We start from the raw sequence: 26,631 nt of genomic DNA on the forward strand, positions 1-26,631 counted from the left end.
ATACAGTACCACAACTCCTCTCTAGGCACCCTGTCATTTGCTTTCTCTAAGTCCACAAAGACACAATGCAACTCCTTCTGACCTTCTCTGTATTTCTCCAACAACACTCTCAGAGCAAATATTGCATCTGTAGTGCTCTTTCCTGGCATGAAACCATACTGCTGATCACTGATCATCACCTCCCTTCTTAACCTAGCTTCCACTACTCTTTCCCATAACTTCAAGCTGTGACTGATCAATTTTATCCCTCTGTAGTTACTGCAGCTCTGCACATCACCCTTATTTTTAAAGATAGGTACCAAAACACTTTTTCTCCACTCCTCAGGCATCCTCTGACTTTCCAAAATTTCATTAAGCAATCTGGTTAAAAATTCCATTTCTCCTAAGCACCTCCATGCTTCCACTGGTATAGCAGGTAGGCTGAAATGAGATAGATAATTGCATTTTATTTCATTTATCTACTTATCTTAAGCCATTTAATCTTTAAAAACTTAACAAGGAAGGAGCAAAGGTTTTGCTAGCTCTTCCTGAATTTCATAACATTTATGCATTAACTTCCCTCTCCCCTATACACACTTTTCTTACACAGCAAAATTAGTGCTTGTGGAGTACACCTTTTTTACCTGGTTCACAGTGGTACCAACACATCCTTGCAGCACCATCTGTAACATCTTGGCATCAGCTGGATCCTGGTGGGTGGCGAATGCCAATTCTTGGGTCTTCTTCTGCATATCTTCAATGGCCACTTCTATAGGAATCAAAATGATCTGCAAACAAGTTTAAGGATAAGTGGTTATTTTGAGTTTGTACTGCTCAGTACTGATTTTTCCCACTACTTCATTTATTCTAGATTTAGAAACAGTGCCTTTGACCAAGATACTCTTTCATGGCACACACTGCCTCAATGATGTTAATGTAGCATGTGCCACACTATATGCAAGTAATCTAGTTCACAGTTTAAAAACGATTACTAAGCTAACGTTTCCTGCGTGCCTTTCTAGGAATAGCCATGGTTACACCTCGTGTCTGTAAGGTAAACACCTTAACCATTATGCCACTTCCCCCAACTCTACATCTGTGGCAGTAATACAGTGCAACAAATTACCAACTTAGCTATAACTTAATTACAATTATGTTAATTTATGGGAAGTTGGCAAAATGGTTAAGATGGTTACCTTACAGACACAAGGTATAGGATTTGATTCTCATGTGGGGTAACCAGCTAGGCTTAAAATAACCCACAAGGGCAGTTAGCCTAGTAGTAACCTATGAACCTAAGATGTACACATACTGAAGGCTGCAATACTCATTTAGCATTCTACCACTGGAAAGTTTTATGTTTCTTTTAAGAAAGTTTAAAATTCTAAAAGAGCAGTTTTTAGGTACAAGTAATGCCTTCAAGGGTCCACTTTCAGCCAGAACTTAGCTGGAGTAAAATATGGTAAAAACTTGAATCCAGAGACACTCATCAGGTATGTCTTACAGAAGAACTAAAGAAAGCATACAACTTTAATGACAACTATTTTAACATTCACTTCCAGGCCGATGTACAATTAACAAGAAATGCTTTCTTAAATGTTATTGGTACAACATAAAAATGTCGCATAAACTGAAAACAAACACTGTTAGTCTTAGCAATACAGGTGCAGCTCAGGAACTTGCCAAGTTCCTCACAGCTGTCTGCCTATAAAGACAGCATACATCAGTAAAGGGAGTGTGGATTAGTGGCACATTTTTCTGTTCTTGCAGACATACTGGATTTCATCATTTTTTGGCGGGCCTTGTTATTTTTAGATTTGCTTTATTGACATGAATCCATGTAAATTATGTAAGTCATCATCCACTATCTGGAGTTTAAAGTTCATTTTTGTTTTGGTTTATATTTCTTAACAGAAACTACAGTTGTGTAAAATCTTACCATAACAGTTGATGTACTTTTCATTGTTGCAGTATTCATCACTTCTGGGATCTCCTGCCAAGGATAGCCCAATATATGGCCAGTATACAAAAGCCTTTATGACCTAGGAGCATTATACATCAGACGTATGGTCCATGCGCAAGTGTAAGGCATGAAGGTGACATATGAACACTCCCAAACAAGAACTGAAGTGTCCTAAGGGCCAGAAACATTCTGGAATAAAACCCTAGACCCATCTCAGTCTGTAGAACCGGCTGAATGGTAGGTACCCTTATCTAACAAATCCTGTAATACCCGGGAAAATTAGGAAGTTGTTCTGCATGAGGTTGAGGAATATCGGAGGAGGGGGGATGGGTTTTCCATGCAACATAGTAACCTGCCTAATAATGGATAGAACCCAAGAGTCTGCTATGATCTTTTGCCAAACTGGGAGAGACCGAGAGAGCCTGAGGGACAAGGGAACGTGGCCTAGAGGAAGGGAGAGTAGAAAGTTAGATGGCTGCAGACTTGTCAGAAAAGGACTGTTTTTGAGGCCTAGGGATTTGAGTAGGCTTATCAGAAAACACACGCCTAGGAGCCTTCTTACACTTGGAAGACTGTATAGGCAGTCTACACAAAAAGGAAGTCTTACTAGGACAGTTCCTCTGAAACTTGGGAATAGGAGAAACAACGAAGTCATTCAAATCTTTCATGACCTAACCCAGATCCTGCAAGGCCTTAAAGAGTTCTGCCACAGCAGTGCCAAACAAGACTTGGTTACCCAGAGGAGCATCCAGGAGTTTTGCTTGAATATCATCTGGCAAGACTTGAAGGCAAAGCCAGGAAAAGCACCTCATCACACAGCCAGAGGCAACAGCCATACAGGAGGCCATCCAATGCATCATAGCTGCACATTATGGAGTGACGGGCAACCTGAGGAGTGGAACCTTGTAAGTAAAGAGCTGAAGCCTTACCATCAGAGTCAGGAATGTCAGAGAGAATCTTTCCAATCTGACAAAGAAGAGACAAACTGTATCTTGTCATGTTGGTCTGGTAATTTATAGCCTGAAAGGCTGAAGTAGCAGAAGTGTAGACTTTCTTACCAATCCTCTCCATAGCTCTACAGTACTTGTCTGAGGGAAGGAGCTTAGAAGAGGGCAACAGCCCAGAAGGCTTACCAATAGACACAGACATCACTGCTGCATCACACGAAGGGCATCTGTTCAAGATCTTGCAGGCATCTGCCACCTTATAGAACCTGTCAGGCTTCTTAGAGGCTGTAGGCTGGGAGTCAGGTGCCAAGGAAGCAGTAGAGAAGGTATCCACTAGAGTAGGCACCACAGGAGGGATGGCAGAAGGTATAAGAGAGTACATTTATAACAACTCATAATACCTTTTCTTGATGTTTAATATCTGAGAGCAATCACATTTGAAATATTCCATCAAAGGACAATGACTTCACATGAGAATCAGGACTGACAGATTCCTCTTCCTCTGACTCAGCATCAGAGCCAGAATCTTCTTCCAAGAACTCAGGGTCCCTTGCCCATTTAGGGGGTACAGGACCAAAAGTGCAGGAACAGAAACCCTCTGAGGAGGATTTAAAGCCATCAAAGCAGTGAACAAGCCTTAAGTGAAGTCCTATCATTTCCTTTGTGGATCCCTGGCAGCTGACACCACATGATTAGACTCCTGTCTTTTCTTTACGGGGACATCCACCCTGACAAAACAGGATGGTTTGGACCCTTGCCTGGATTCGATCAAGGTACCCAGTACCTCTTCCTTAACTAGGATAGGAGGAATCACTTTAGGCCCCACTTATGGTTTCTCCTCAACATCTGCAGCAGATGTTTGTAAGGCCTCTGAGGATGCACGAGAAGTAGACTCTGTGGCAGCCTCTGAGTAGGTTGCAGCAGAAATAACTGATGACAATACCAGACTGTCCTCCAGGTCTTCATTCACCTCGAGAGGTGCCCGGAGGAGGCTGGACAGCAGTAGGCTCAGGTCTAGATTTCTTGGCCCACTTCTTGTGTGATGGCTGTATCTTGGGGCAAGTGGATTCTGTCATGGTACCTTCAGCCAACTAATCGAGGTGTTGGTTTCTCAAGACAGATGGAAAGGAAAGAAGGACTGCTACATGAAGTCTTGGCTACAAAAGCATGACAAGTGGAACACAGAATGGTTGTGAGATGCACGTAAACAAAACAGGCACCTACCATGGTGGTACCTATGGGGGGAATCTACCTCCCACATTAATCTCTCTCTTTCTTGGATGATATGCATACCACTGAAAAACAGACTAGAAAGAAATCTTAGTGGGGTACCTATCTTGAAGACAGACTCAGTAGAACTACAAAACTGAAGGGCATTCAGACCAACATATGACAATGGCATTTGGACTGGTGGCAACAAAGTTCTGGGTTGGAAGTGTCCATATGTCACCTTTACGCCTTACACTTTCACAGTGAGCATACATCTGATGTATGATGTTCCTAGGTAATAAAAGCTTTAGTATACTGACCGGACATTGGCTATCCTTGGCAGGAGATCCTAGAGATGATAAATACTGCAGCAGTGATATGGAAAACCATATATAGTGAAGAGCATATTCTGTAAATATTTATTATGTGAAGCCTACTAAAGTAATATCATGTTTATGCAGATTGGGTAAAGAAGGTAAAATGTTGTGATGCACAAGTGTGGCATGTGCACATGCACGGATTTAGGGACAATTGTGTATGTTGGTGTACAGCGTTATGAAGAGAGATGGACTGAGAAAGTATATATTCTGTTATGAGAGATACAAATGACAATGCACATGCACAGGAATGTAGAGATTAGTGCTTTTCTGAAAGTGATGATATTAGATTGTATGACAATGGGGTGCGTTCCACAGTTTGAAGCAGTGATAGAGAAGGTCTTAAATACCATTATTAGGTACTGTGATAGGACTGAGGTAGAGTTCAAGTTTAAGTGCTCTGAGATGATGTTTGAATAGTAACAGATGAGCTACAGAAGGGCAGTGATTATGGTGAAATAACTTGCACATTCCTGGTTGTGTTGTAAACTCATTTGTGAGGTTGATGGTTAGGATTTTTTAACATCTGAAGTGATGCACACGTTGTTCAAATCTTGGTGAACCACACATAAATGGCATGCCTTCTGAAGTTTACTGGTATTTGAGCTGAATGACCTATAACTAGTAAATGGTATTTTTAAGGTGGGTATTTAGGTATTTACCTGTGGCCATTTGGAATAAAGTGTGAGTTAGTGCTGAGGTAAACAGCAAGTTTGTAGTAGAGCTTGGAATTTACAAATTACATGTTTAACATAGATGTTGAAAGTTAATGTGGTGGTCTCTTCAGAAATGCAAGTATTTTTACTGGTTGTATGTCCAAGGTTAGTAGCAGAAGGGGAGAATCTGGAGTAAGTTGATTTAACTGATGCTATTTTTTTTTAATCAAGAATTATTTATTTAGTTAAATATAAAAAAAAAATATTAATTTGATTAGGCAGGCATTGAAGGTAGATGTAAGGAGCCGTAGTCTTGACTATCAGGAACTCTTGGACAGATGATGTTTGACACACCAATAAATAATAACAACAAAAGTGATCCTCACACAAAACCTTCTAGTGCTTCAGACAGAAGGTTTTGAGTGCATGCAGAGAGAAATGTTAAGTGATAAGAACACAGCGGTTTTGCAGATGTTCAACAAAACTTTTGAGGCAGACAGAGTGTAAACCATGCTAATACAATGTTTCTGATGTTGTGTGACACGCTATCCAAGACTGATAAATATGCCAAATATTAGATTAATATGTTTCATCTGGTTATATTTACCTTTTGTGAAAGTTATAAAAGCAGTGTTGGTGCTTACATCTTTAAGAAATCTTGCTGTATACACAGATGGTTATCTTGGTTGAGATACAGCTGGCACAAGACTGCATTTTCTAAACATTTAGACAAAGTAGAAAAGCTTGAAATCTGCTTAAAATTACTTGCAGATTTTGGAAGTGTTTATTTTCTACAGAGGGGTTTATATCTAAATGTCTTAAACTCTTACTTGTGAACAAAGTATGAGAAGATGCTCATTATGACATTGCAGTTCAACATAATTTTCACTGATCCTGAAGACTACACCTGCAGATTATTATATGGACTAATGTTCATTCAAATGCCCAGAATGCAGTTAGTAGGAAAGGCAAAGAGGGATAAACCCCGACTACTACCAGGAAACTATAGTTCGATTAGCTGTAGATGTGCAGAGGAGGAGGGGTGGTCTCACACTCACGTCCACTAACGCTTGTAGATGGAGTGGTTTTGGAGACTGTAGCCTCGGGTAAGCACTTCTCTTGCTCAGGATGTAGGGTTAGGCCATTGCTTACTGTACTTATTTCCTTGTTTCACTTGAAAGAAAGTTACTGTTTGTCGTTTTTGCATTTAAGTTACCTGTAACACATTGCATTTAAGTTACCTGGCACTTGCTCACTAAAGCAATATAAATCAGCACTAAAATATTAAAAGCACTACACCCTCACAAAATCCCCTTGAGTACCTCGTTCCCCATTGGCCCTTTTTTCGATTATAAAGGAATTCCCAATACTATTCTAGCATGTCCAAAGGTCAGTTGTAAATCTCCTCTCCGGTCCAGCTGGTGAATCTGGGAATCTTGAGGCAATGTTACAACTGCCTCATGTACACAGACAACCCTCTCCTCCTCCCAACAAATTCCAACACATGTGAGAGATGCAACCATATCGCTATACTGGAGGCTAAGCTCTCTCAACTCAATACTGGCAAAACCAGTCATGAGGAGAAGGAAACCACACTCACTACAATTCCAGTTTCACACAGACCTACCATGACAGCAAACCAAACACATAAACACACAAAAACATACTCGGAGGCTCTAAAAAAAATCTGCCTAAGCAGCAGAGACCTCCAAAGCAGACACCCAAGCAACCGCTACCCCAAAACAAAACATGTGCAACACATAGCTCACAAAGCCAATGTGCCGAACAGTCACAGTCCTTAAGGCTAAACAACACACCTGATACACTTGTAATAGGGGACTCTATCATCAGGCACACTGACTCACCAGGCTGAACAAGGAGAGGGTCACGGTGAGCTGCCTGTCGGGTGCTAGGATCCGCCACATAACACAAGCACTCAGGTCACTCCAAGGCAAGTACAAATATGACTCAGTCATTGTCCATGCTGGTGTAAATGACCTGAGACGTGCCTCCCTGGACTACACGAAAAGAGACAGAGGAGCTCTCTGAGCATGTAGCCCAAGCCGGTATGACCCTGACCTTGAGTAGCATCTTACCCTCACCAAGAATGATGCCACAATATGAAGACAAGATGATCAATTTCAACAATTGGCTTAAGTACTGGTGTCATTCAAAGGGGATCCAATGCCTGTCAGCCTGGGATGACATGCTCGACAAGCCACAATGCTTCGCTAGGGACGGCTTGCTACCCCCATAGTGCCTTTTTTAGACAAGGCTCAAAAGACAAACCCACCTCCATAGATATCACAAGGGATAAGAAACTAAGAGTAATGCTACTCAACGCCAGAAGTCTAAACCTCAAGATGCACGCACTCGAAACTCTCCTTAGCATGGAGAACATCGATATCTGTGCAGTAACAGAAACCTGGTTCAAGGATCCTGAGAGCACCCCAGCACTACCAGGTTATACCTCATACCAAGCTTTTTGGTCCCAAAACTTGGACCGAACCAGAAAAGGAGGGGGAGTATCAATATTCGTCAAAGATACCCACACCTCCAGGTTGGTGGCACAGCACAAAGCATCAGAGACTATCCATGTGCAACTAACAGTGGGTAAAACTGCCTTCCAGTTTATAGCCTGCTACAGACCACCCTCCCAAACCCAGGAACCCCACTCAGCCTTCCTGAGAACACTGGAAAATATGAAGGTCTCTCCAAACACCATTATATTGGGCGACTTCAACTACCCAAACATAGACTGGGAGCATTACTCTAGCTCCAACACCCTAGCCCAAAGGTTCCTATAATTTATAAACTGAAATGCTATGGAACAACTTGTTACCACTCTCACAAGAGGGGAAAACATACTGGACCTGATCATCACCAACATGGGGACCTCTATGCTCCAGACCAGAAGTGTATCACTCACTGGTAAGATCAGACCATAAACTAATCTCACTGGATATTCACATCCCGACTCCATCCCCTGCCCTGAAAACCACAGAGAAAAACTTCTCTAAAGCAAATTTCACACTCCTCAAAACTGAGGTAGAAGCCTTCAAAGCCCCCGGGTCTGTGGAAAATATGGCCCAGACCGCAGAATCCTTTATAAACGCAGTCTATGAACACCTTCAGGAATGCATGGATCATGCAATCCCAAATAAAACCAAGACCCAATCATCCAAAGGCAGACGTCCTGTCTAGTGGACCCCAGCCATAAACAAACTATACAATAGAAGGAGGAAGCTACTACATGATAGAGCAAAATCCCAAAAAGGGAAGGCATCTCTGATCAGTATTAGCAAAAAACTACGAGCACTCATAAAATTGTCTAAGGCCAGCTTCAAGAGAAAAATTGCACAGGACACTAAGGATAATCACAAGGCTTTCTTTAGTTATGTTAGGAACCTGGGTGGGAATTCCCAGATATTCTCAGAATTAGTCCAAAATGACAAAAAATACACCGAACCCACAGACATTGCCAACATCCTAGCTGACAGGTTCAGCGCAAACTTCTCCCCACCAAAAGGGCAAATATCTATCCCAGCTGAGTGCTGCTCCCCTGACATCTCAGATGCTCAGGTAAGAGCTGCCCTCTCCAAAGCAAAAAACACAGCATCAATGGGACCAGACGGTGTCCCGGGCTGCATCCTATATGAACTCCAAGAGCAGCTAAACCCAAACATAAAACTACTGTTCAATCTCAGCCTTACTACAGGATATGTACCCAAAGAGTGGCGTACAGCAACAGTGGTCCCTCTCCACAAAGGTGGTGCCTCAACTGATCCTGGAAACTATCGCCCCATAAGCCTGACTAGCTTGGTCTGCAAAGCTATGGAAAGGATCATCATGGACCTCATAAATAAAGATATTGGGGACCTACAGACACTGGATCCTACCCAGTTCAGCTTTGTTAAGGGCAGATCCTGCCTCTTAAACCTGGTTGATTTCTTTGAAACAGTCACCAAGGCCATCGACGAGGGGAAGGTGGTCCGCACAGCCTACCTGGACCTCGCAAAAGCCTTCGATACAATACCCCACTCGAGCATTATAGATAAGCTCACCAGCTTAAATATAAACCCCTATGTCACTAGATGGGTTGCAAACTGGCTCAAGGACAGAACCCACAAGGTTAGAATTGCTGGAGCCATGTCAGACTCCAAACCAGTTACAAGTGGCGTCCCACAAGGCTCAGTCCTGGGAACTCTCTTGTTCGGTATATATTTCTCGGAGTTACAGGCCAACACGGAAGGACTGTGGCTGACCAAGTTGGCAGATGACTGCAAACTGGGTGCCATAATCAACTCTCCAGCCGACACAAGCATCCTCCAAAAGGGCCTCATAGAAACAGACAACTGGTGCCAGAGCCATGGCCTCAAGCTAAACGCCAAAAAGTGTATAGTCATTCCCTTTGGCAAAAACAAAGTGCTCACAAATTACCACATAGGTGGTAATCCATTAAGTACAGAAGAAGTAATTAAGGACCTGGGAACCCAAGTTGATAGCAATCTCTCATTTGACAACCACGTGGCCAAAGTGGTTAGAAAAACATTTTATATAGCCCACCTAATCATGAAGGGATTCACATCTAGATCAGGGGAGGTCATTGTGCCTCTTTACTCATTCCTCATCAGGCCAGTAATTGAGTACAATGCCCCTTTTGGGATGTACCTTACCAGACACCTGCAGCAACTGGAAAGACCCCAAAAGTACCTCACCAAGAGGATCAAAGGGCTCAAACAGATGCCATATGCTGTCCAGTTAAAGAAACTCCAGCTCTACTCAGTGGCATACCGCCTGCTCAGAGGCGATCTGTGCCTGACGTATAAAGCCATGTCCAACCCGGAATTAATGGACATGCTGCACCTCAGAAAATCCAAATCCCATCGAGCTATGCACTCGAGAGACTTGAACCTCAGCACTGAGATAAATAGGACATGCTGGAGGGACAGATTCATAACCCAGAAGCTCCCTTCACTCTGGAATAAAATCCCAGTCCAGGTTAGGCAGAGTCCCTCATTGACTCTCTTCAAGAGGAATCTTGATGAGTGGATGGGAGATCGTAGGTTTACCCCGGGTATCACTTCTGTGTCACTGTTAGACAGAGGCACAGTATACTAACCTCGAAAAAGGGCATAGCAAAATTAATTTAAAATGGGTGGCGAAAGCCAAACACACTCTGGCTAGGCTTATAAATGTCCTAGGGCAGATAGTCTAGTATGAACCTATGAACCTATAAAATACTATCATTTTTGGGATGCTGGTGAAAGTACAAAGCACCCTTATGGCTGCCTGGATGACAGCCTCCCTAGAACATCTCTTACCTATTAGTCCAGGTGAAATCCCATCAATGGAGGAATGAATGGGAGCTGTCTGATCAAAGGGTGGTTTGATGGTTGGCAAACACAGGGGCAAAAATAAACCAGAAAAAGTGCTCATAATGTTTACAAGAAGACAGGCTTACTCCACAGCTGGATCAGCCACTTCAAATCATACGCCGGTCATTCCCGAAACAAAGTCCAAATCATTCATAACAGATTGGTTAGTGTGTGTACTGGGATACAACCTAGTTAATAAAGTGCCAGTTATGTAGTGCTGTGGTTTGGGTTTATTTTAATAACAGCTGTCATTTTCATGCCAGGTAGTGGCTTATTTTATACATCACAAGCCTCACTATCAGTTTCCTGGTTCACATCTCTCTCCTGTTGAACTTACAAACCATCTCAGTTTTTTTCACCTTCCCATATACACATAAATGTATTTACTTATATAGTTTCTCTTGTAAAACAGATAAATGAAATGGTCCAAAGACCATTTTCAGCTACATTAGCCAGGTGGCAGAGACAGTTAATTTTATTTTATTTATCCTTTGTTGATCGGGTTACCCACTAAGCAACTGGCCTTATTTCAGGGGAGACCAGATATGTTATTTATACTACTGGGGAAAATTTGGTCAGGTCAATGGGGAAATTCCCCTACTCTTCAAAAGGTGCCATGAGATCTTTTACATCCATGTGAGCTACCATTAACTCAAGAAGATTTGACCTTAGTTTGATGTCTCATCTGAACAAAAGTGTAGCTGGTTCAACCAGTACCCTGGACCAGTATTATGAACCACAGCCCCACCTCCTCAGCTCTTCAAGTGAAGAGGAAGAAATAAAAGGACATTCTTTCTACTGGCAAACCAACCAATAGGCCAGATGCATGGCGCACACACCCTCCCTCCTGCCTCAGCCATTCAGGTTTATTTCTGTGGCCTGTCCCCAACACTATTTCATGATAAATGTAAAAGACAGTTGCTACAGTTTATACCCTGCCTGCATAGAGTGCTACAGCGTTCAGGTTTTAGTTAAATTTTTTTTACATTTAGCCTGTAGCAAGCAGTTGTTACAGTTTATACCACACACGTAGCACTACAGTGCTCAGGTTTGACCACAAATGCAATACCAGCTTTTAAAATACAGTATTGCATTAAAGTCAGACTGGGATTGGCTAATTGCACTCCCAAAACACTTTGATTCTGGGACAGTTGGCACTCTCGCCCCACCCTAGCTACAATACTGCATATGAAGGACAACACACTGTGGAGTCCAACACCCCCTTATGCTGCACTGCACTGTTAGCAATCAATCTTCCTGGTGTGGGAATAGAACCCACAATAATTACATTCAGATGTAGTACAGCTACAAACTTAAGTTCACATTAACATTCAGTCACAATATACTCACAGTTACAAGTTTGTATTACTTATTACAGAATTCTAAAAGCAGTACAGCATTTATCCTACATTCATCTTAAATTACAACAGCAAATTGTCCCTCAGTGTAGTAGCAGAAAGAAAAAATATCTACACAAATAAAGTTACATGAAATAAATAAATGCTATTATTCATTACGGGCAGAGTACTGAATGGACTCTTGACAGAATCTATAAATTATTGCTCTGTTCTTTCTTCTACATTCATTTTTTTTTCTTTCTTGTCAGTCTCACTAACCAAATACTAGCCAGCAACATAGTCATTGTAATTTCTACATCCTACTCCCCACATCATGCAGTCCTTCCCTCTTGTATTGCTATTACATTGCCTACCTTCCTCTCCCACACTCATTCTTTTTCTGTCTCTTTTTTCCATAAAACTGACTGAATATTCCTTCAGCAAATCCTTTGTACTTTACCTCTGTTGCTGGTGCCAGGGTGGGGGGTATTTACAGACAATTAGCATATAGCATTCCATTAACTACCATGGTGAGCTGCATGCCCAGGGAGGGGCAATTCAGGGAAATAGCATGGTATGCTCAGTATTCAAATGATGGTATAATGGGCAATGCACAGTCATCAGCACTTGCACAGATGTGAAGGAACACAGTGACAAATGACAGCAATGCTACCATAAGTGCCAGGGTTACAGAGAAAACCAAGATTGTGCTAAACAGTCAAGAGGAGAAGGTTAACACCCACACTACATCTCAAGCAACACATAGCCCTTCTAAACCCGCACCACCAACACCCACATATAGCAACACTAAATCCACATATGCAGAGGCCCTTAACTGTAACCTGCCCAAGCAACAAAGACCTCTGAAGCTGAAACGCAAACAAACACCAATCACAACCAATGTGTCACATAGTTCACAACACCAGTGTGCCACCCAGCAACAGCCCCTAAGGCAAGACAATGTACCTAACACTTTAGTCATAGGTGACTCTATAGTCCGGCACACTGATGTCCCTCTCACCAGGTTGAATAAGGAGAAAATTACAGTCAGCTGCCTGTCGGGTGCCAGGATCCGCCACATAACGCATGCACTCAAGTCACTCCACAACAAGTACAAATATGACTCTGTCATTGTCCATGTTGGAGTGAATGACTTGAGACGTACCTCCCTGGACTACATGAAAAGAGACATGGAAGAGCTCTCGGATCATGTGGCCCAGGCAGGTATGACCCTAGCCCTGAGTAGCATCCTGCCTTTGCCCAGAATGATACCACAATATAAGGATAAAATGATTGACTTCAACAATTGGCTAAGCTTATGGTGTCATTCAAAGGGGATCCAGTATCTGTCTGCCTGGGATGACATGATTGACAGACCATGATGCTTTGCCAGAGATGGTCTGCACCTGTCGACCCTGGGATTCAGGTTACTGGCTAAGGCTCTTGCCACCCCTATAGTGCCTTTTTAGGCAAACTTCAAAGGACAAAACCACCACCATAACAGGTACAAGCATGCAAAATCTGAAGGTAATGCTACTCAATGCTAGAAGTCTAAACCTCAAAATGCACTCTCTCGAGGCACTCCTAAAAATGGAGACCATCGATATCTGTGCAGTAACTGAGACCTGGTTCAAGGCTCCAGAGAGCACCCCTGCAATACCAGGCTACAACTCTTACCACACTTTTCGGCCACCAAATCAGGACCGAAACACTAAATGTGGAGGAGTGTCAATATTCACCACGGATATTCACACCACCAGGCTAGTTGGCCAACACAATGTGTCTGAAATTCTCCAAGTGCAACTAACACTAGGTAAGACTGCAATCCAAATTGTAGCTTGCTACAGATCCCCCACCATACCCCAAGATTCTCACTACACCTTTCTAAACATACTGGAAAATATTAAGATAGAACCAAACACCCTAATACTGGGTGATTTTAACTACCCTGCCATTAACTGGGAAAACTACTCATGTCCCAACACCTTTGCATAACGGTTCTTGGAATTCATAAATTCCAATGCCCTGGATCAACTAATCCATAGTCCCACCAGGGCTCCAATATCCTAGACCTGGTCATTACCAACATGGGAAATCAATGCTCCATACCTATGGTCACCCCTCGTTAGTCAGGTCTGACCATAAGCTAATCACCCTTAACATCCACATCCCACCCCACCCCCAGTAAAGAAACCACCATAAAAACTTCTCCAAAGCCAACTTCATGCTACTCAAGTCAGAAGTGACAAACTTCATAACACCCATGCAGACGGAACTGAAAGTTCAACTGCTGAATCCTACACTAAGGCACTGTACGAGCACATCCACTCATGCATGAATCGTGCCATCCCAAATAGAACCAAAATGCTCTCATCCAAAAAAGGAAGCCAATCTGGTGGTCCCCTGCCATAAACAAACTTTACAACAAAAGGAAGAAACTTTTGCAGAAAAGAGGAAAATCCCAGGATGCAAAACTCCCTTACTGGCCTCAGTAAGAAACTGAGATGCCTCATAAAATCCTCCAAAGCTAGTTACGAAAATAAAATTGCCAAAGATTCCAAAGACAACCACAAAGCATTCTATAACTATGTCAAGAATCTAAATGGCAATGCTCAGATCTGCTCTGAGCTAAAACAGAATGGCATTAAATATACTGATCCAAAGGATATTGCCAATATCCTGGCAGATCGATTCAGTGCCAACTTCACCCCCTCTCACCCCCTAAATGGCCCATCTCAATACCGGAAGATTGCCAAATTCCAGTAATAACGGCCACACAGGTACAAAACGCACTCTCTAAAGCCAAGAATACAGCATCCATGGGACCAGATGACATCCCGGGCTGTGTACTACATGATACAATATAAACTGGCACCTCACCTAAGTGTCGTGTTTAATCATAGCCTCACCTCAGGTTTCGTGCCCACTGAGTGGCGCAGAGCTACAGTTATCCCAATCCCCAAGGGGGGATCTACCTTTGATCCCGGAAACTACCGTCCCATCAGTCTGACAAGCCTTATCTGCAAGGCCATGGAGCGTATTATCATGGAACTTATAAACAAAGACATTGGCAACCTTCAAACACTGGACCCCACCCAGTTTGGGTTTGTGAAGGGCCGATCTTGTCTCCTGAACCTGATTGATTTCTTTGAATCAGTCTCCAGAGCCATGGACAAGGGTAAGGTGGTCCACACAGCCTATCTAGACCTTGCCAAGGCCTTTGACACCATCCCCCACTCTGGAATCATAGATAAACTTACTAAGTTGGGCATTAATCCCTATGTCACCCAATGGGTTGCTAAATGGCTTACTGATAGAACCCACACTGTAAAAGTAGCCGACTCCAAATCCAGCTCCAGACAAGTGACAAGTGGAGTACCTCAGGGTTCAGTCCTGGGGCCGCTCTTGTTTGGCATCTACTTCTCTGAAGTACAGGTCAACACTAAGGGACTCTGGCTAACAAAGTTTGCAGATGACTGCAAACTGGGAGCCATTATTGAATCCCCAAATGATGTGGATACTCTACAAAAGGGCCTTACAGAAACAGATGCTTGGTGCCAGAGCCATGGGCTTAAGCTCAATGCCAAGAAATGTATTGTTATCCCTTTTGGGAAAAAACATGTATCCATGAATTACCATATAGGTGGCAGTACACTAAACACAGAAAGTGTGATAAGAGACTTAGGGACACAGGTGGACAGTGGTCTCACCTTCGATAACCACATCGCCACAACAGTCAGGAAATCCTTCTATGTGGCACACCTCATCACGAAGGGCTTTTCATCCAGAAAAAAGGAGGTCATTGTCCCACTGTACTCATCCCTCATTAGACCCATTATAGAATACAACGCCCCATTTGGTATGTACCTCTCAAGACATCTGAGACAACTGGAAAGGCCTCAGAAATACCTCACTAAAAGAATCACAGGCCTAAAGCAGATGCCCTATGCTGACCGCCTTAAAAAACTCCAGCTATACTCTGTCGCATATCGTCTACTCAGAGGCGATCTCTGCTTAACATACAAGGCCATGTCAAACCCAGAGCTGTTGGGCATGCTACACTTAAAGAAATCCCAATCCCTCAGAGCTACACGCTCCAGGGATCTAAACCTTGTCATCACAATAAACAAAACATGCTGGAGGGATAGGTTCCTGACCCAGAGACTCCCCAGACTCTGGAATAGATTGCCCATACATGTCAAGCAGAGTGCCTCTTTGGACCTCTTCAAGAGGAACCTTGACGATTGGATGGGAGAAAGGAAATTCACCCCAGGGATCACGTCAGTCGCCCTGCTAGACAGGGGTCCAGGAAAGTAAATAATGTGGGAAGAAATAGCCAGGGAATTTTTATGGCTAGGCTTGTATAGGCCCTAGGGCTGATAGCCTAGTACCAACCTATGAACCTATGAACATGATAGCCACACAAGCAGATTAAAGCTTGGAAAAATCATAGATCACATCCTCCAGTGATGGGGCGGAGCTTCCTTACTGCAAACGTTGGCTATATTCTGTTGCATATATGAACTTTCACAACCTCAGGCATGTCAACTTACTGCTCCTGTCATGTGAGTGAAACTGTGGTGCCTGGTCACCTATCCAAATCACCTTTATTATAATCTGCCACTGTTTGCCGTACAGTATCCCATTCTATGCCATACATTTAATTGTGCAATATCAGTTTTTATAATTTTACAATTTTTCTTTTTGCTACACCTGCACTCAAATCATCATGACTTATAAAGATCAGCTTGTTTATACAAAATGATTAACTAAATATGAAAGTCTTTTGAGAGGTAACTGGCCTTTCACAGGTACAGATTTAAATGGAGATGCCATCACAAATCAAAATATTCAAAACTTTCAAACCATCACCGAGTGTGTTATTGGAATATAAAAAATAACAAATGTTTTAATTAATTATTAACTGAAAAGTAAGCAAAATGGTGAAGTGTTCGTGAACAGAAAACTAGTCAAGCAACTAACGGTTCTGAAGTGGTGATAGAAAATAAAATAATGCAATGTCAATTTGTTTTTAAGCCTGTCTCACAGTTTGTATTGCTACTTCTACTGTGCAGTTCATTTTTCAGCCTTACAAGCTACTGCCTTAACCACTACAGCCAGGTATTTTTTTTTCAATTATGAGGAGAGACTGCTCTCCATGCATATATGTACCAAACACACAAAACCTGTAAATGTTTAAAAATAATGACGGGATGTCATTTTTTTGGTAGTGAGAGATGGGATGAGTGCCCTCCACTGGATCCAGCCTCCATGGTTATAGATACTCTTTTTGAACAGGGATGTACATACAACCTCTAACAATATCCAGGAGGCAACAACAGGTTTACACAACTGCTGGGGAATGCAAGTGAAAGACAGAATGAGATACAGAACAGCAATGATCAAACTGCAGATAAGGTTATCTGTAGCGGATTCCAGTCCACTTGCACAAAGCAAGGTTATCCTGTGTTCCTGAATTATTTTTCTGCACCCACCCAACTTATTCCACCTGAAGCCTTTATTCAGTGGGAACCTGAAAAATGCGCTCCCTTCACACAGAAGGTTAGAGGGCAGCTGGTCCTGCTTCCATCATCCTGTGAAAAGGAAGATATTAATTATCCCCTCTGCTGGTCTGTCTGAAGAGTGTCTCTGTGATGTGACTTCACATGGCAGGTAATGGCTAGAATGGCTTAGGCATGCCCTTCCTTACTCACATAAGAACATCTCCACTCCTAGAACCCCAGTCACTGTGTTCTATCTCCATATCTCTATGGTGCAACAAAGCCTCCACCAGAGATTCCAGTATGAGGAAGTAATCCTTGAGGACTCTTCCACCATCAACCCTTATCCTGCCAAACAGAGAAACAATTACAGCTTTTCATTCTCACGTGCTCTCTAATGTCTGAACTTCCAGTTATACCAGGCTGCTAAAGGTGCAGGTGGTGCAGACAGATACCCTGCTCCAGCAGGCCCACACAGAATCAAGGTGTCTGTCTCTGCTGTCAGCTATCACAGTTTGAGAACTACCATGAGTGTGGGAGGTTGGCAGTACAGGACATGACTGTTGAGAAATGAGTGAGAAACCGCCTCCTCTCTTCTTGCAGATGGAGGGTATACACTCACTTCTTCCTGAGGTTATGGGTACAACTTAACAACCATCTACTGTATCAGGGAACTGCATGCAGAAATGCTGGGGCAGAGGACATCACTTCATGCGCCCAGTCTTGCATAACAGATGAACAAAGGACAAGGCATGGAGTTCCACATTGTAGGACCTAACCATAACTTTTCCTTCAAAGAAGTCAGCTAAAATCTGTACTTGTGAGTTTATGGAAAAAGCACTGATTCTAGTAGTCTGCCGGTGGAGCACATCAGGTAGCATTAGGAATCTCATATGCTCCAAGTAACATCCAAGCCAGAGGGTAACAAGGTTACAAAGACAAATCATTCAGTAAAAACTGTAAAGAAAACCCAGCCAAGCCATGTACCTGAAACACTTAATGACCTTAAGGGGTCAATCTGCATATATCCCATGGTCCTCCATTACAGGAGATGCAAGGAATCCAAAAGTGAAAGCACTAGCTTGGCTGGGGTTTTCTTGCACTGTTTACTGAATGTCTTGTTTACGTGACAATTTTACCCTTCGGTTTGGATGTTAATTGGGATATTTTCCAGGCACCTTAATGTTTATGGGCATCAGCTTGGTTTAAAAGCCCTGTGTTTCTAAAGTATAGCCAAACAATTCACTCATTCTATGCTGATGATGTCACTAAAAAAGCTTAAATATGCATTTGGCTATCTGTCCTGAATGTACCCATAAAGGCTTAAAAAGAAAAAAAAATAATTGTGATTCAGAAGCTATGTAGCAAACACTTTATGTACTCTAAATGAGTGAAGAGATGAGACAGTCATGGGCTTATCCCAGAGGCCTGGAGGAGGACGCCGTCTTTTACCTACAGTACTAAAGAAAAAGTTAGGGGGACAAAAATAATGACTAAAAACACTGTTTTACGGGTCTTTTGTTTCATTTTCTCATACCATTTGTCTTTATGGAAGACCATAATTCTTCATTTTCTAACAATCTGTGATTGCTCCTGGAAAGTGTATTTCCAAAGGATGAAGACACAGAATGTGTTAAGAACAATAACTGGACACAACACTGTTTGCTTATACTGGATCACCTCAATTAGAAGGTGGAAAAGCAAATCAGCTTCAGCAGTTGAAAGCTATATGTTGAGTGTGTACAAAAGTAATATAATTCGCAACATTTGACAATTAAATACTGTCTAACCATTCATCACTGCTAAAGTCAGACTTTTAAAATCTAATTAGATTTTTAATTAATTACACCTAGATAAGATAAACACCGTAAGCTGCATTTACATTTCTGTTTTGCTGGTTGAAAGCATTTGTCATTCTCAGAACATTACCTTACCTCTTCTTTCTGAATCACATTGATCCTAGTCTTGATATATGGGAATGCATGTGACGTGGTCAGAATAGTCTTGCGTTTAAACTGCTCATGCAGATCTCCATGGGCACGTCCATCCAGTGTGAAAGGGGTACAGAACATGAAATTACGCAAGTTGTAGTTTTTATCAAAGTAGGTGATTCGGTCTTTCATCTCATAGGTGTCAAAGTATGGTTCCACATAAGTGAGTTGGATGTATGCCTGTAGACCAAAAAGAATTGGAAAAAAAAAGATGATCAATAAACATTCTACAAGCATGGAGCCAAAACCATAATGTCACATTTTGACAGGCAGGATCAAATGAAAAAATTACTGTAAGAAAATGTCACACTAGGTTCATGAAGGAACTTGTCTGAGACAATAGCTGCATGAGGTTCTCATCATTAATTATAATAAGGCATCTTTGAAGTACCAGTTCTGGCAGAAGACTTCTTACTTTTTAGGTTAATCTGACTGGAGGAATTTGACAGACCTTTTCTTCTAGGATATATCAATGAATACTTCAAATTAGGATCAGCATAAACAGGAGGTTACTCTGCCTCTATCCACTTGCATTTGTAGCCTGATAATGAAAAATGTATTAAACTTTACCTTAGCAGACAAAACTTACATATAAAAGAGGATCCATAGGCCTTCAGTACTGCAGCAGCCATATATATGGGAACACTTAATTTTCTTGTGATTAAGTGAACCGCTCAATGAAATTTACCAACTGAATTCTGACTCAGCAAAGTCAAGAAAGGGAGAAAAGGAGGACTTGCCACCTTTTGGAGGTTGAGTAGGAAGGTAGATTACTCCTACTCTCCTTTTGCAGGAACCATGTTAAAACTTGTTCAAAGTTTTTGCTGAGCTGTAATTCTCTAGATTAGCATCACGGAGTCATGGTTTATAAAATCATGGCTCGGTTTCTTTGTATATACCCATAAATCTGAATAACCCCAAGAAGAAAATGTTCAAATAGAAGAATGACCCAAGGTTGCACATACGGGGGGGGCAGCCAATTTATTTTTATCTTTATGGAGGCCTGGTCTAAGTGTCAAGTGTTCATATGCCTACTCTTGCAAAGGTTGGTTTGACTTAATTTATGGCTTATCTCTTTGAGGCCTTTTAGTTTTTTAAGTCCGATCTTTCTATGAATGATATAAATCATGAATTGATCATGTTCCTTTAGTTATCTACATTCATCTTCATTCCCCTTGCAAAAAATATGAGGACCAAAGAATGGTTCACCAAAGTCCTCCCCACTGTAGTTTTTGCTGAAAACTACAGACCCCCAACCTTCTGACAGCCATGCCAAAAGCTAACAAGCACTGGTCTTCACATCTGCAAACTCACAGAAAATTTAGCCATGGTGTTTGGCATTATAAATCCTGTAAAACATTGTGACAACCAAGTCTGAAAAGTCCTGCATTAAACAGTGACTATGGTGCATGAATTATCCTTTAATACACTAGATGAATATTATATAGGTTCATAGGTGTTTACTAGGTTCATAGCTGTTTACTAGGCTAATGAACACAAGGGCCCTTTTTAAGCTTAGCCATACATCCCAAATATCTGTCATGTTCTGGTATACTTGACAAGTGTAAGCAGGGGCTTGACAGATGAAACATTTATAAACAGGGGACTGGGAGATGAACCATTTACAGCTTGCCTGTGTCCATTACAGATACAGGTGCTGAATCAGGGAGAAACAGTGTTTTGGATACATATCTGTCTCCCCCGTAGGTCCTATATGTATCACAGGCAAGGTGCAAGTCTTTAGAATGGGTAATTCTGGTGCTGTTTGTTTTGCAGATATGTAGGAGGTCCGTCAAGGTGGGGTCCTACAATGCCTTGTATGCCAAACACAGATCTCCGCTCAACAGTCTGTGGGAGACAGAATACAGGGCTAGGGCTGTGAGGTAATCTGCTCATGCATTGTTACTTACACTCTGTATTCTTTTAGTGCTGAACCTCTGTGGAAGTTCCAGTTGCTGGATGTCCATGGTTAGCTACATACCAAAGGGAACACTGTAATCTATTGGAACAAATATTTCCTTGGATCTAGCTGCCAAACCTTTGTTTGTAAATTGCAGCACAGAATGATTTCCTCACTACTGGAAACACATTATGGTCAAAGCCTAGATTATTCTTTGTGTGTCCCCAAGGCTTAGTCGACTCTTAGGAATGTGCTGTCAATATGATAGTTACCAGATGTGGATGACTTCAGGAAGGATGCTATTATGCATGTCTTGAAATTTAGTTTTAGTTCATGGTTCTGACACAAGTTACTTGTCTATGTCAGCCCTTCCTGCAGAACAATAGTTTTAGTGAGGGATGCTATGACTGCTCCTGTTTTCCAACTGTCTACAAATTTGGTCAGTCTGAGCCCCTTGACACGCGCGATGATTTCAGAGAAGTAAATGCTAAAAAAGAACAGTCCCAGGATCAATCCCTGAGGGACTCCACTTGTGACTGGCATCTTTGTAGAGGTGGACTCCCCAATTCTACCTTCCTGGATCCTGCCTGTCAGCCAGCTGGCTTTCCACAGAGTGACATAACGATTTACGCCTAACCTCTTGAGTTTATCAACAATGACATAGTAGGGTACTGTGTCAATGCAGACAATGTGAACTGTTTTGTCCTCATCCACTGCTTTGGTGACCTTCTCAAAAAAGTCCACTAAGTTGAGTAGGCATGAGCTGCCCTTGACAAAACCAAATTGGGTTGAGTCTAGTGTCTGGAGGTATCCTATGGCATTAGTGATCATTTCCATGACAATTCTTTCCATGGCTTTACAAATGAGACCAGAGAGATTTATGGGTCTTTAGTTCCCAGGGTCTGTAGATAGCCCACATTTGTACAGAGGGATGACTGATGCAGTTTCTCCATTCATGCAGCACAAAGCTTGCTTGGAGGAGACAGTTAAACAGCAATTCCAGACGGCCCAACAGGACATGTTTCATGTTATTTAGAAGGCATCCTGGGATACTGTCTGGCCCCAATGATGCAGTGTTATTGGCCTTAAAGAAAATATCAAGGATCTATTCCTTAGTGATAGTAGGGGAGTTGTATTTGATGGCATTTCCTCAGGGGAAGTTGAGGGGGGGAGAGAGGGGTAAAGTTAGAACTGAATTTGCCTGCCAGTAGGTTTCTTATATCTTCTGGCTTAGTATACATGGCACCATTAAAAATTAGTTCTGCACACAACTGTGTATTGCTTGTGAAGTTGCGGACATAGCTCAAGAATGCCTTGTGGCTATTCTTGGCCTGGGAGACCAAATTTGGGTTGGGTAGACTTTATTTATCCTCCAAGTTTGTTTAGTTTGATGAGAGTGTTTTTATCCTGCTGGGTGCTATGCCTCTTAATTTTTGGCATGATTTTCTTCCTTTTGTTATACAGCCTACTGATGTTGTGATTCCACCAGGGTGGCTTTTTTTTTGAGAGAGTAATGTACTTATTCCTGGTGGGTACAGCCGCCTCTATGCAGCTACTAACATACTTGTAGAGGGTTTCTGTGAACAGTTCTGCATAGGCATCAATGTTCTGAGTCTTAATGGGAGCCTGAAATTTTGCTAAGATATCATGTAATAGTCGGGAGTTAGCCTTAGAGTAGTTCCTAAACATTCCAGGGTAAGATGGGTTCCAGGTTTTATTTTTTTTACTTCAAAGGAGACCATTTTTTGGTCTAACCTAAACAGAGAGGACATTACATAGGGGGTTTGCAGTGTTCACTCATATTAGTGAAGACCAGATCCAGTATGTTTGCACCCCTGCCTTCGTTAGCATATTGCCAATCTTGTCCAGGGATTTTGTATTTACAAAATCCACAAATCTCTGTGCCTGCATTTTTGATGTCATATATGATTCCCAGTTAATAGTGAGGTAATTAAAGTCACCAACAAATATGTTATTTGGTTGGACATTGAGTGTTTACAGTAAGCTTAAGTACATGTTATGGATTTCCTTAGCCATAGCGGGGAACATATAGCTTTTAAGGAAGGGGTACGGAATTTTGCCTATGGTGATATGAACATGAAGAAGCTCAATTGCATCATACTGTTTGACCAGCCTTGACCTATATTTATTTTTGATGTAAATAAAGACACCTCCACCTTTAATCATTGTCTGTGAAGTAACAGGTCTTATTATGTGGAAGGCCTTATAACCTTGCACTGCCAGTGTGCGCTCTGTGGCTTTAAACCAAGTCCCAGTGACTGCACTGACAACAGCATTGTCTAGGGTGAGGAGAGCTTGTAGAGGGTGGAGTTTCTTGCTTAGACACCTAGCATTGAGTAGTAGCACCTTTAGATTTTATTGGTTTTGATTTGCTATGTCGTAAGAACTTTTGGGTTGGCACTGCCTAAAAAAGGCTCTATGAGGGAGGACAATGTTGTAGCTGATACTCAAAAGCCTATCAGGGAGAGGTGCAGACCATCCCTGGCAAAGCAGCATGGTCTACTGACCATCTCCTTCCATGCTGACAAATACTGCATACTTTCAGAATGACTCCAGAAACAAAGCCATTCATTAGTCTGTCATCTTCTCTTTGTATTGTGGCATTATCCTTGGAGAAGGTGAAATGTTGCTTAATGTTAGGCTCATAATAGCCTGGGACACATATTCCGAGAGCTCCATGATGTCTTTCTTCATATAGTCTAAGAGATATGTCTCAGGTCATTTACACATATGGACTATGACGGAGTCATACTGGTATTTCTGGTCCAATGACTTGTGTGCGTGTGTAGTGTGGTGGATCATGGCCACTAATAAACAACTGACTATGACTTTCTCCTTACTCAGCCTGAGGAGGGGGACATCAGTGACTCTCTCAATGGTGTCTCCAATGACCAGAATGCTGGACTGTGTGGTGGCTTGCCTTTTATGCTTGAAAGTGGAGGATCTATGAGATGTTGCTGTATGCGTTGATGTGGGTGCTGTTTTGAAGGAGTGCATTCAGGGCTGCTAAGGGCATTTGTTATGTGTACCTCACACAGGAGGGTCTTTGGGATTTTGACGGGCTACATTTAAGTGCCTTAGCATATGTGGGTCTATGTGTCTGCTTTGTACTGTGTGTGATGGGTGCAGCATGATGTGACAGTTTTGCCTCCAGTGAAATTGAGTACATATATCTCTTAAATACCTTATCAGTTTGTTTGAGAATTAGTTGGTTATCAGTAAGCATGAGGCAATTTCTACATTGCCTGAGGATATCCATATCCATCAAGCTGATAATGGAGATAGTGGGAAAGTTCATATCCATGGCAAAAGGCCCTTTTTTATTGATTAGACAGTTGAGTAAGAATATAAAGTAATATGAGGAGTATCTGGTTTGCAACTCTTGGGGCAGTGTTTGTTGCTGCAAGCTAGTTGTCCTATGTGCAACTACGTACTGGTAGAATTTCATGGGTACTTTTACAGGAAAAATGTTAACTCAAGGTGCCAGTGTCCATATAGGGCACTACCAAACACTTGAATGGAAACTACTAAAGTAGACCCTGATGATATATGGATACAGTGTTTAGGAAGATGCTTGTACATTAGTTTAGACAGCAGCTAATCAAGCAGTACTTAGTGAAATGCAAGAATTAGCTTTGTCAGGAATGATGAAAATTGGTGATTCACCTAATTGGCTACTACCTGGCTGCTACTAGTGCTGGTCTCACCACAGCTTCACACTGCTAGGATACAATATCCCTTTGTTTCTTCTCTCACGAGATGAAAAAAAGCTGCACCAATCCCAAGATGAGAAGCAGGCCACAGGCTCTTTGATGATAAACAGTCGTGTCCCAAATGAGGAAGGGGTCTGTGGGCCTGTTGTAGCCTCTTCCTGCCTTAAATAGCATCTGGCAGGAGGACCTAATTAACAGAAATCACTAATCTGCAGTGCAGAAGATGGGAATGCTCTCTACCATAAATGAACAGATCCCCTAAAAGACATATCACACAAATGCTAAAATAAACTTGTCATTACTGAGCTGAGACACTAAATAGGTAGTTGAAGGATATATGGGCAAGCTGAAAAAAAAAACACCCAGTAGCACATATTTTTCCTTCCTTTATAAAGGAATGAAGAGAATGCCTCCAAGGACCACCATGACAGATAAACAATCCCTTTATCAGCAGGAATCATAAAACAGGTGATATAGGCACCCCAGCAAATGTTGTCAGGATTTGTCCTAAGTCATATGTTAGAAGTTTATAACCTCTCTGATGGACATAAATCAGTCATTAGCAAATCTGGAGATGCTGGGTAGGGTAGGAGGGAGAACTCCAGTGGAGCCTTTCCAAATAAATGGAATCAGAACAAAAGCAGAGGTTTGAGTCAAAGCCAAAGCCTCCTCCTCATTCTCCAACTCTTCCTTCCCTGCTGAAGACTAAAAAGACAGCATCTGTTCTTACTTCATAGACATGACTAGGGAGAGGACCTCTACGTGAATTCAATCTTCAATAGTTTTGCTACTTAGGTGAACAAGGACCGCTTTTCTTGGTCTGACATTAGCGCAGTGACGGATCAATCAGTGCTCTTGTTGAACCCAGTCACAAACTACCTCAAGATGAGCATCACTATTGGGCAAATCTTCAGTTTTCGTCATATATTCATCAGTGATGTCCACTGTTGAACAACCCAACTGAAACATTAAAATCCAATAATGATAATATAAGATAAAAAAATATATATATATATATATATATAAGAAATTTTTACAATACAATATTTTCTTTCTTTTTTGATTGCTCTCTCTCAAATTATTGCTCTCAGTATTTGATCTTAGTTTTAACCTACTAAGGACTCTGTATAACTTATGTCAACCTCAATGTAATAATGTCCTGTAATTTATTTTGACTATTACTGTATATTGCAATCTTTGTCAGTGCTAATGCTTGGAGCTTTTCTCCCCGAGCCTCTACTGAAAATGGACATATATCCAGTTAGACTAGCCCGGTCAACAAATGTAAAATAAAATAAATAAATAAAAATAATAAATAATGCATGATGGCATGTCAAAGAAATGACAAAAGAAAGTCAGGTGATCTTCAACGAGACACCGACCACTCTGAAGGGAATACTAGGTGGGCTGATCTTCCTTTCTTGCAGGATGAAACAGAAAGCCAAGTAGGAAATACTAAAAGCTACCAGAGGTCCTAATTATGGTGATATCATAGCTGGAACTGATTGGCTTTCCTGCACAGAATGAGTGAAGTGACTGGCTTTCCTGCACAGAATGGGTGAAGTTCCTTTTGCTTTGGAGAATAATATACACCTTCTAGAAAAACATTATTTTGGTGAAGAATGACCCCTCTAGTGTTTTCCCCTATAAGGATGTATA

At 41.9% G+C, this 26,631-nt stretch overlaps 1 protein-coding gene across 8 annotated transcripts in view; it reads right to left on the reverse strand.

Annotated features, from left to right (window-relative positions):
• DOCK6 (dedicator of cytokinesis 6) overlaps positions 1-26,631 on the reverse strand; it is a 2,991,519-nt gene that overhangs the window by 119,779 nt on the left and 2,845,109 nt on the right. For all 8 annotated transcript variants that reach the window (XM_044084603.1, XM_044084600.1, XM_044084599.1 and 5 more), the window contains 2 exons: positions 19,282-19,518; positions 624-767 (listed from right to left, as the gene is read on the reverse strand). In XM_044084603.1, coding sequence (XP_043940538.1) covers positions 624-767; positions 19,282-19,518 — 381 coding nt within the window. The remainder of the gene's footprint in view (positions 1-623; positions 768-19,281; positions 19,519-26,631) is intronic.

Source organism: Protopterus annectens, chromosome 9.part0, assembly GCF_019279795.1.
Source record: "Protopterus annectens isolate FY-2018-M chromosome 9.part0, PAN1.0, whole genome shotgun sequence".
Lineage (NCBI taxonomy): Eukaryota > Metazoa > Chordata > Ceratodontiformes > Protopteridae > Protopterus > Protopterus annectens.